At 47.7% G+C, this 11,947-nt stretch overlaps 1 protein-coding gene and 1 long non-coding RNA gene across 2 annotated transcripts in view; one reads left to right on the top strand and one right to left on the bottom strand.

Moving 5' to 3' along the window:
* Window positions 1-2,381: 2,381 nt before the first annotated feature.
* LOC148656969 (uncharacterized) lies at window positions 2,382-3,218 on the bottom strand. The gene is made up of 3 exons (XR_015941059.1): window positions 3,149-3,218; window positions 3,048-3,108; window positions 2,382-2,804 (listed from the first exon to the last, which is right to left on the bottom strand). It is a non-coding gene; the product is annotated as an uncharacterized LOC148656969 (long non-coding RNA).
* Window positions 3,219-9,383: 6,165 nt separating this feature from the next.
* Window positions 9,384-11,947, top strand: part of LOC148656968 (uncharacterized) — a 31,781-nt gene continuing 29,217 nt past the window's right edge. The window contains exon 1 of the mRNA XM_088644308.1: window positions 9,384-9,779. Coding sequence (XP_088500434.1) covers window positions 9,731-9,779 — 49 coding nt within the window. The 5' untranslated portion in view covers window positions 9,384-9,730. The remainder of the gene's footprint in view (window positions 9,780-11,947) is intronic.

Genomic DNA, 11,947 nt, shown 5'->3' with positions numbered 1-11,947 from the left:
GTGTGATTGACAGGGCCCTTGCCCGAGCCAAAAACACCCCCCGAACCATCAACCCGATCAGGAACTCCCGCCGTAACAACCGCATTCCTTTGGTGCTTCCTTACCACCCTAACACACTTCCTATCCCCAGGACCATTAACCAGAACTTTTCCATCCTACAGGATGATCCCTCCATTGGGGCCCTCTTTTCTGATCGCCCTATCATCTCATATCGCCGACCACCTAATCTGCGTAACCTCCTTGTTCACAGCTCCCTTGACCGCCCTCAACAACCATCCACACCAGGCACTTTCCCTTGCAACAGAGCTCGCTGTATCACCTGCAAGTACACAGCCACCACCACAGTCATTCAAGGCCCCTCAGGACAATTCCGGATCACCCAGACAGCATCTTGTACCTCCAGCAACCTTATTTACTGTATCTCTTGCAGTAAATGCCCAGCCATCTACATTGGAGAAACAGGAAGGAGACTCGGAGACCGCTTCAGAGAACACGTCAGGGCTGTGAAGATTAAAGATCTCTCCAAGCCCATTGTTTCTCATTTCACCTCTGACGGCCACGACCACTCTAATCTCTCCGTCTGTGTTCTCAAAGACGGTTTTCCGAACTCATACATCAGAAAGACCACCGAAACTAAAATTATTCTGCAGTTAGGATCACACATTCTCCCTTCCCTTAACGACAGACTACTGTTCTTTTAAATTTTCTCCATTCATTGGAAGTTTCATTTCACACCTCTCTGCACCCATTCTGACTTCACACCTCTTGATTGGCCTCTCTTTCTGTCCCCTGCTCCCGCCTCTCACTCCTCCTCCCTCCCAACCTTTGTTCTCCCGCTACTTTACCTTTGCCTACTGCCCTGTCTCTCTCACACCTGAAGAAGGCTCCACGGCCGAAACGTTGTGTTCTCTTTCTTCTTTTTTTCAGCATGGAATAAACCTATTACTTGTTCCTTTGCAGCCTACGCATGCTGACGCAGCTACCCACCTGAACTACTACCTCCTGTACAGCTCATTTCACCCCAACCACACTAAAAACTCTCTTCCTTTTTCACAGTTCCTTAGGTTACGACGATTATGCAGCGACGACATTGACTTCGAGAACCAAGCCCTCGAAATGTACTCATTTTTCATCAACAGAGGATACCCCAGCAGTGTGATTGACAGGGCCCTTGCCCGAGCCAAAAACACCCCCCGGACCATCAACCCGATCAGGAACTCCCGCCGTAACAACCGCATTCCTTTGGTGCTTCCTTACCACCCTAACACACTTCCTATCCCCAGGACCATTAACCACAACTTTTCCATCCTACAGGATGATCCCTCCATTGGGGCCCTCTTTTCTGATCGCCCTATCATCTCATATCACCGACCACCTAATCTGCGTAACCTCCTTGTTCACAGCTCCCTTGACCGCCCTCAACAACCATCCACACCAGGCACTTTCCCTTGCAACAGAGCTCGCTGTATCACCTGCAAGTACACAGACACCACCACAGTCATTCAAGGCCCCTCAGGACAGTTCCGGATCACCCAGACAGCATCTTGTACCTCCAGAAACCTTATTTACTGTATCTCTTGCAGTAAATGCCCAGCCATCTACATTGGAGAAACAGGAAGGAGACTCGGAGACCGCTTCAGAGAACACGTCAGGGCTGTGAAGATTATAGATCTCTCCAAGCCCATTGTTTCTCATTTCACCTCTGACGGCCACGACCACTCTAATCTCTCCGTCTGTGTTCTCAAAGACGGTTTTCCGAACTCATACATCAGAAAGACCACCGAAACTAAAATTATTCTGCAGCTAGGATCACACATTCTCCCTTCCCTTAACGACAGATTACTGTTCTTTTAAATTTTCTCCATTCATTGGAAGTTTCATTTCACACCTCTCTGCACCCATTCTGACTTCACACCTCTTGATTGGCCTCTCTTTCTGTCCCCTGCTCCCGCCTCTCACTCCTCCTCCCTCCCAACCTTTGTTCTCCCGCTACTTTACCTTTGCCTACTGCCCTGTCTCTCTCACACCTGAAGAAGGCTCCACGGCCGAAACGTTGTGTTCTCTTTCTTCTTTTTTTCAGCATGGAATAAACCTATAACTTGTTCCTTTGCAGCCTACGCATGCTGACGCAGCTACCCACCTGAACTACTATTGTCTGTACTTGTTTAATCATGATCATGTTGATGAAGAGGAAGATGGGAACAACTGAGGTCCAGAATAAATCAACACTGAGTTCTTTCAGCTTCAAAAACCTGTAAAAATGTTTTTCCAAAATATTCTTTACTTTATTTCTCTTTGTTCTTTTAATTAAAATGTAAGGAAAAGATTTATTACTGTAGCGTTCCACTCCCCCCCCAGCCCTCCGGCAGTGGATTGGACCGTTGCCCTTCGACCCCTTCCCAGCAGCAGCAGTTTCTCCTTCCAGAAGAGCTATATAAGGGGGGACCCCCAGGCATTCTTCCTCTTTTCCCTCGTGATATGCTAGGGGTTACCCCCCCCACTTGCCAGCGACTAGCGCACCTTTGTATACAAAAGGGCAATAAATTCCTCTCCTTACTGCTCCTTACTGCTGCAACTCACTCTCTGCTCATTCTCCCTCATCCTCACTCTGACAACCGATTTGCCACAATACAGATTTTTTCAGAAGACTGATTTTTTTAGCATCAATTCAGAGCTCACACTTACCAGTGTAGGATTAGATCATTCATCTTTTGAAAAAATTACAGTAAAGCCTCAGTATTCATGAGGATTATTTGCATCGCAGTCTCTAGGACAGATGATTTCACAAGTGAGAGAGTTAATACCTTAAAGGGAAAACAGAGTATGGTTGTGTGACTTGTGGAACAGCATTTCCATTGTGCAAAAGTAATATTTTTGTTATAAATTAACTAATTCAGAAGTAATGCTAGTAATTATTAGGAGTTAGTATTATTAATGACAATGAACACTGTAAACCTAAAATAAAGCACTGATTTCCTTTTATAATTCATGTTAGTACTGTACATGTGCAAACAAATAAATTAGATTGCTGTCATATTATAGCTTACCTGTATTAGAATTTGTTTTCTCATTTTTAGTAGAGCAGATTTTCTTTACCAGCCGCCCCACCTGGGAGACTCACAGCCCCCTCCTGCAAAAGGGGCCCCACCTGGGAGACACACAGCCCCCTCCTGCACCAGCGGCCCCAGGGAGACACACGGATGGTGAACAGTTCAATGACATCTGTTGCCCCAGGGCACACCAACTGTCGCGCTGGTAAACCCCTCCTCTTAAGGACGCTCCAGCCCTTCCTCGTTTTCCACTCCCCCACACCTGCTCCCTGTTCCAGCCCCCTTTTCAGTTCTCCTTAAAAGCCAGGCGCTCACTCTACTCCGGGCTCTGCTCTGGTTTCCGTCCCAGGCAAGTCCGGGACCTGGAAGCGCCTGGTCCTGGTCCCGGTCCCGGTCTCGTGCCCATTTTTAAATCTTGTTGGACCACCCGGTTTAGGACTTTTGCCTCCATTTGGATTCCCTCTTGGTCTTTCTTCAGGATTGTTCGCCTTGGCCACACCTCCCCCGAACACCAGCGCACCATGGAACAATTATTCCAAGAACGATTATTCAATTCACCAGCAAATTTAATAATAATAATCATAATAATTACTTACACTTATACAGCACTTCCCCGGACACTCCACGCTAAAGCTCTTTACAGACACTGGGGATCCCCTCCACCACCCCCAGTGTGCAGCCCAACCTGGATGATGCTCCAGTCTGCTCACACACACCAGCTCTCAGTGTGGAGGAGAACAGAGTGATGAAGCCAGGTCAGAGATGGGGATTATTAGGAGGCCATGATTGGTAAGGGCCAATGGGAAATTTGGCCAGGACACCAGGGTCACACCCCTACTCTTTTCAAGAAACACCCTGGGATTCTTAATGACCAGGACCCAAAAAACAGTTTTTTTTGTCTCATCCGAAGGATGGCGCCTTTTTACAGTGTAGCGTCCCCATCACTATACTGGGGCATTAGGACCCACACAGACCGCAGGGTGAGCGCCCCCTGCTGGCCCCACTAACATCTCTTCCAGAAGCAGCCTTAGTTTTTCCCAGGAGGTCTCTCATCCAGGTACTGACCAGGTCCACACCTGCTGAGCCAACAGTGAGTTGCAGGGTGATAGAGCTGCTGGCTAGTACACAGATAATTTCACGTAGATACTCAGATTCCCAAAAAGTAAATTCAAGGATTGCAAGCAATTATGGTATTGCTCTCTACCCTATGAGCTCTCTTGCTCCTCTTAAAACTCCATCCATCTTCTAACCACAAACCAGGGTCGCTGGGGGGCCAAAGCCTATTCTGGCAAGCAACAGGTGCAAGGCGTACTCTGGACAGGACACCAGTCCATCACAAGGCAGGCAGACACAAACACACAGACACACACACACTCACACCAGGGCCAGTCTTCCCAGAAGCCTATTAGTATGTCTTTGGACTGTGGGAGTAAACTGAATACCCAGAGGAAATCCATGTGAATACAGTGAAACTTCATGAAGATATTGTAACACTGAAGGAACTGAGCACAGGGCTCTCCTTCCACGGTGCCACTCTTGTGGTCTGGAGAGGATTTCATCTCCAATTCCAATATCGGACTCCCGGCTCTCTTGTTAGGCTTATTTGTGTAGGATCCTTTCATTAGGTATTCTACAAAGCAACAGTAATAAGATCAGTAAGATCTTTAGTGTCACTTTTGCATGAGATCTGAGAACAGAGCTTCTCTGCAGGTGCCTAGTGACATTCACTGTCTGAAGAAGCCTCAGTTGTACTGTTACCGTCTTCAGAGATTCACACATTATCATTCAAATGTGAGGTGCAATTAATAATGTCCAGACACTGTCAGGTCACGGTGTCCAGTGTAGTACAGGACTGTACAGCAGTCTGATCTCAGACTGGCCCAGCTCCACAGCAGTGTGTCCAGTGTGTGATTAGTGATGTCCAGACACAGTCAGGTCACTCTGTCCAGTGTAGTACAGGTCTATTTAATTCAGTGACAGCACAGGTACCAAGTGAAACACAGCCTTATTTTTTGTGTTCTGTATATTACTGGGTTAAGAGTTGCTTTCTGCATGGCGTAATTTTAATACAATCAGAAAACAAGAAGTAGGTTTCTCTTTGCTGTTTTTAAAACTGCTATTTGAAGATATGAAATAGTTACTGTACCACCCACTGCTGCCTGCTGCCTCTAAACATAGACTGTCTCTGCTTCCTGAGTGCTGCTGTCTAGTACAGATCTAGCAGAATCAGGACCCTGAGCTTTATTAACCCATGCAGGTCATCTCTTTCCTAATTCCACAGCTTGGGACTCCTGAAAGACAACTCGCTTGTTAACTTTTCAAGAGGGCTTTGAGGCCATCTGGTGACTTCAAATGGAAATACAGCTCTGTCCTGCGGCCTTCCTCTCACAAGTGTCACTATGTTGCTGTGTTTGCCATCTTTCACAGATTACGCCTAAACTGCAACTGCTTTTCTTCCTGCCTCAGCAATCTCCCCATTCTGCTTTTTTCCTGTATTTTTACAACATGCAATAGTCAGAAGAGAACATTCTACAGTTGCACTTAGTCATTTAGTTTATAGAATGTAGGTACACCTGACTTAACAGAGAACATATTGCAGTGTCAACATACAATAATATGTGCTGGCATTCCTCTATATTTTTCAGAAGGATGTACAGTATGTAGAGTGAAAGCACGATGACAATACTGAAGCACAGGTACTGTATGTCACTACAAGCATTATAGTAGCACAACGTCAGTAGTATATCACGTGCTGGCCATGAAAAAGCAGTTGGGTGCTGCAGATTCAGCATGGTGAAGGGCTGGACGTTTGCTGACACTTGTGAATCTAGTCCAGGTTCATTCCTTTTCTTTGAGTGTGGATTTTAAAAAAGGTTAGTCACATGAACTTAGTTTACATGGCTTTTAGACTAGGGTCGTTTTTTTGATTGAAATGATATGGTGTCGTAGCCAGGGATCTGTACTGGATAAATTAATAATAATGTTACAAGCAAAGGCGACTAGGGGGTTACTAGAGTGATCGGAAAGAGAGGTAACCAGAGGTGACTAGGAAGTGTGTCTGAGTTTAGATAAAGTTTGTGACACCTGACATTGTAAACACTTTTAGCTTCAAAACAGAGGGGGTGATTGCTGAAATGTGGGGGATCCCCTGATGAAAAATAAGGTTTACCTGTGTTTATGTAGTTAATTAGGTTGTGGGTTCATGATTGTCAATGAGCTGGTACAATGCGTAGTTTAGGACCCTATGCAGACGGTATAATCCGGAAGTGACTGGAATAAGACATCAGGGGAAACACAGCAGGAGCAGGACGGGATGACAGACAGGGGAGCGTGACCATGGTGATCCTGTTCTACGAGTGACAGCAGGACCAGGGCATCAGCATAGAGCTGGAACGTGATCTATGTATCATGTATGTACAGTATGCATTTTATGTGTAGTGTGGGACAAGGGGGCTACAGTCATGTCACACACAGAGTCCTGTTTGGGGTTTACGATGCTGTTGTGCTGTTGGTTTGGGGGGTTGCCGCTTTTCGGCACTCGGGTGTCTTGGCGGGTTTTTGCTGTTCTGTGTCAGTTAAGAGTTACAGTATGTACAATAAAGAGCAGACTTCTGCGAAACCTGTCCGCCTCAGTCCCTGGTTTTCCGTGGTGTAACACTGGTAACAAGGACGGAGCTTTCACTCCCACTGCCTCCCCCATTCCTCGCTTTACCTGGTGAGCCTCCAGCGCCCTAGACTCACTGGCTGGACTCTTTTGAGACTTCCCAGGCTGCACTGGACCTCATTCGCCGCAGGAAGGACAGCTGCCGGGAGAGTCTGTGTATCCTCTTCGGTGCGATGCAGGACGAGTTCATAAGGGTTCATAAGAGACCAGCTAGCAGAGCGCACGAACAACGTGAACGTCAAAGATTGCTGACAACACTAGATGACCTCACTCTGCACAGGGCTGTTGAAATAGCCTTGTCCTCTACGCTGGCGTGCTGCCCTGCTCCTTCTCCCGCTCTCGCTGCCGGCCATGAGGAGCAGCCACGGCGGCCGGGCAGCCCAGACTCGCTCACACAGGACGCAGACGGGCTGCACACGCGGCAGCGTGAGTCTCCTCCCAGGCGCTGCAGGAATTGTGTTTCGCCCTCTCACGCCACCAGGGCTCAGAACTGCCCTGCCCGAGGGCATCAGTGTCGATGATGCAGCAAATGTAATCACTTTGCCAAGGTCTGCCGTTCAGCGCCGGCCCGCCCACAGCACTCAGCTTCAGCTTCGCCATCCTCTGTTCCCAACATGCAGTGCCCAGAGCTTTCAGAATGTGCACGGTCGAGCTGAACGGTGTGCGTATTCCCCTGCTGCCGGACACTGGGGCCGCGGTCTCTATCCTGAATATCTCAACAGTGGAGCAATTTTGCTCTCACCGGCCTCTCTCAGCACTGTCCACCAACTTGTGCGGTTACGGTTGTTCAAAAATTGATATTGTGGGCTCACTCAGCTTACCGGTGTGCTATGGCTCCAGGTCTCTCTCTGCCTTCAATTTCCACGTGTCTTGAAAACGGCACCAACCTCCTGGGACTGGACTTCTTCACTCACCTCGGATTCGCTCTGCTTGACAACAGTTCTTACTGTCAGCTCTCCGTGGCAGACCCAGTGGCCTGCAGTGCTCCATGGCTGCATCACTGCTTTTAACCACCAGCCCCTGACTGACACCCCCGTGCGCCCAGTCATCCAGCCACTGTGCCACGTCCCGCTGGCGCTTTGTGATGAGGTCACTGGCGAACTCCAGAGCCTCCCGGAGGGGGGCATCATTGAACCGGTCAACGCCTCCCCATGGGTGTCCGATCTGGTGGTCGCTAAGAACAAGTCTGGGGGCGTGCGAGTCTGCGCGGACCTGAAGGCAGTGAACAAAGCTGTCATACCAGATCAGTACCCCCTCCCAACAGTGGAAGAGCTCAGCTCACAGTTCTCCAGTTCCATTGTGTTTACAAAACTGGATCTTCGTCAGGGCTACCTCCAGATTCCTCTCCACCTTGACAGCCGGAACTTGACAACTGTTGTCACACACATCAGTGTCTTCCGCTACACAAGGGTGCACTTTGGATTGAGCTCCGCCGCCAGCTGTTTCCATACAGTGATGACCACTGTGTTTGCTGGAATCCCTGGAGTAGTCATCTATCTCGATGACATTGTGGTTCATTGTAATTCATGGCTCAATCTGTGCCAGCCATGATGAGCGCCTCCACAGGGTGTTCAAGGTGCTTCACCACAACCACCTCACCCTCAACAGAGAGAAATGTGTGACACCATCGAGTTTGTGAATTTTCACCTTACTGCTGCTTCACTCCGCTGCAGATCAATGTCAAGGCCATTCAGCACATCCCAGAACCTACCACACCAGCTCAGGTCGCCTCCTTGGGATGACTGCCTACTACCTCTGGTTTCTGCCAGACTACTCAGCCACTACAGCCCCGCTGTGTCAGCTACTGCAGAAGGACGTCCCTTGAGTATGGCCACCTGCCTGCTCTGAAGCCGTCCAGCTGGAGGTGATCCCAGGGCTTGGCCGGCCAGTCTAGGAGAGCAGGCCCTTCTGTTTTCGGGCACCATTGCTTGACATTCACAATGCCCAGGTGGTCTTCATGGGCCATCTGCAGGATATGAGCTTGGAGACTGGCTGATGACGACCGTGCAGGTCCCCCAGGCAACACAGGAGTCATTCCAGCAAGAGAGCTCATCTTTGACGCGAAAGAAGGGGCCCAGTTCGGCAGGGACCTTGGAGGGCCAGTCTGAGCGTATAAGGGTGCGGAGCTGGGAGAGTACTGGGTCCTGTTCTGAGGCCTTCTTAATGGCCTTACCAGACATTCTGTATTACAGTACCTGTACCTTTTACCACATATACATAGTGTGGGTCAAAGAATCTTCACACTAAAAAAAACACTCAGAAGCTGCATGTTTTTAAAGTCAAATGAGGAATTCCTATTTTTTTAAAAACAAAAATGTTTAAACATAAACAGTAAAAGACTTCTCAAACTGAGGAGTCTACCACTAGTTTTAACAACAATTACACCAGCATGAAAAAAAACACCTTGACTTCTTACTTCAGGTTATGGTTCTTGATGCCCTTCATCTTAAATACAACGCACCAATTAAAACCCTGTTAGAACCCACAGTATATTACAACCCTCTACTCAATAATGCAGTGCCTCTAGCGGCAGACTCGTGTTATTACAGTCTTTCCAATGGACAGACTATCACCGTAGTAACGTTATAATAAACTGACTTTCAGAGCCTTTCCTAGCCCATCTATCAGGATAGAGCACAAGGTTGAATAAAATCGTATTTACATGTTCTTTGTTCAGTTTTTTTTGTTTTTTATATCGGAAACAACATTAAATAGTAAAAACCTGTTAAAGTGTTTTTTAACAGCTTTATATGTTAAACATTGCGCACATAGTTTCTTAAACACACTGCTGACGTTTTTCAATAACTTACTTTTACGACATTGACCTAACGGCCTTTCTCAGAGAAAGTATGGTCGAGATTCAAAGCGAGAAACGGAAACATTAATACTGATGTACTAGCGGAGTTTTTTTTCTAAAAGGAAGCTCCGTCATTTTCAGTGGTTCCGCCCAGAGCTGTCCTGTGTGTGTAGCGGCACCAAGTGTGTAGAGGCCCGGTGAGAGAGTTTGGACTCAGTGATGTTCAGCACGATGCCATGCGCCTGTGTGATTCTCCTCTTCCTCCTCGGTAAGACTGAGCCCGACCTGCTGTATTAATTAAACACGGTTTCAGTAAAGTCACCCTCTGCGATTTCCAGTGCGCGACTCGGACTCCTACGATATCTTGAAGGTGTGGCTGAGAAACAAACCGTAAACAAACTCCTCGCGTTTTCTTCTGATTGGGTCCGATCTGTGTACTCTCGGTGGAGTATTTACTGTTGATGCTGCCGATATTAGTACGAAATGTAGGACACAGAAGAACAGAATATTGTTAACAGGGAAAAAATAGATTGAAGATGTCGAGAGACTGTGCAAACAGAAAGTGAAAGTAAAGTTGGGCTTTCAGCGGGATAATTGAGAACGACGCCGAAAACATTGTGCTGTCTTGATTCCATTTTAAAAATTTCCTGAACTACATGAGAGTATTAAAAAATACTGTTAATAATAATATTAAACACGGGCTACACCGGTACTTGGGAATTGTTTATAATTTATGCAGAAAGAAAATAGAACAGTTACAAAAGAGAGGTCATCCAGCCCCTTTGGTCGTTAGGAATTGATCTGAAGATCAACCTGCTGTTTCTTGAAAGAAGTCAGGGTATCATCTTCAGCCACATGGCTGGTAAGCTTGTTCCACACTCCCACCACCCTTTATGTAAAAAGTTGGCTCCTGTTCACATTCACTGTGCTACCTCGTACAACATATGATTTGTTAGATTCTATAGAAAAAGTGAATGTGCAATATGAGTGTTATTTCAGAAGCATTGTTTTATTTACACTCTCACTCTCTCTCCACCCCATTACTGAAGGATTCTCTGTTATCTTCTCTCTCAAATTCAAAAAGCTTTATTGGCATGAGCGATTAATTACAGTGTTATCAAAGCACATACCATCACTGCTACATTTACACACATTTACAGTACATATCATTGGACATGTACATACATTATATAAAGCATTATTGAGAGGCTCACTGTTCCTCAGGCTGGGGCAGTAGGTCACATACTGGGCTGCAAATCTATTAGATTTATTTTAAGGAAGAATTTGTCTAATCCCAAATTATTAGTCACAGTGCAGTAGGAAGTACACCTCCGTCTCTGTTTCTCCCCGCTGGCAGTGGGAGCACAGCTTGTCCTCTCTGGCCAGCCAGGTCTGCCTGTGTCGCCCAGTTTCTATGGCCAGGCTGTGGTCACTGAGCTTGTACTTCATCAGGATTGATGGTGCTGGTCTGGATGAGGGGATGTACAGTGGTGGCGTAGTGGTGGCTCTGTGGCTAAGGATCTGCGCCTGTGGCTGGAAGGTTGCCGGTTCAAATTCCGCAGCCAGCAGAGGAATCCTACTCTGTTGGGCCCCTGAGTAAGGCCCTTAACCCCAGCTGCTCCAGGGGTGCTGTATAAATGTCTGACCCTGCGCTCTGACCCCCAGCTTCTCTCTCCCTGTCTGTGTGTCTCATGGAGAGCAAGCTGGGGTATGTGAAAAGACAAATTCCTAATGCAAGAAATTGTATATGGCCAATAAAGTGATCTCGATCTCTATTTCTGTCTCTGGTCCTGGTTATGTAATGTGGGCAGAGCTAGTCAGGGTTGGGGGTGTGGGCGCTGGGGGTCCAGGAGGGGGGTGCAGGTTTCTGAGGGGTGTTTCTCTGTTTGGCTGTGGGCTGTGGTATGTTCTATGGGTGCTGAGTGTCCTGTTTCTCTCTGGGGTGTTGGTAGGATGTCTACATAGTGTGATGTCTTTTATAGTTTTTGATGGTCTCCTTTTCACTTTTTGAGGTGTTTTTGGTTGTGTAGGTGCTGGAGTCCCAGGGTGGGGTGGTGGGTCAGGTAGACATTTGGGGGCGCAGGGTGCAGAACCGTGAGACCTCAGTGTTGATTTTCTGGGTGGTATGGTACCACTCGTCCTGCCTCGGCAGCAGGGTGGAGGTGGCGATTCGGGCGCGAGGGAACTCCTGTATGGCCCTCTCTGCCACTCTCCTGATGGACTGGGCCACCTGCTCTCTCTGGGTCCTTAGATCGCTGGTCAGTGTGGACGATGATGTGCTGTGGGGCTCCCAGGACCGACCTGGACAGCAGTTGCAGGGCCTTCCCTGTTGTTTGACACCAGACTTGTGCTGTTTTGAGTCCTGGGGAGAGCCAGGATTCATGGATCTATTTCCCATTAGTCAACGGGAGTCAGTGAAAACGGCTACGTCTATAC

The sequence above is a fragment of the Lepisosteus platostomus genome, chromosome 8 (genome assembly GCF_059453375.1).
Source record: "Lepisosteus platostomus isolate fLepPlt1 chromosome 8, fLepPlt1.hap1, whole genome shotgun sequence".
Lineage (NCBI taxonomy): Eukaryota > Metazoa > Chordata > Actinopteri > Semionotiformes > Lepisosteidae > Lepisosteus > Lepisosteus platostomus.
The sequence above is the reverse complement of the archived record's forward strand: the minus strand, read 5'-3'. Positions and strand labels throughout refer to the sequence as shown.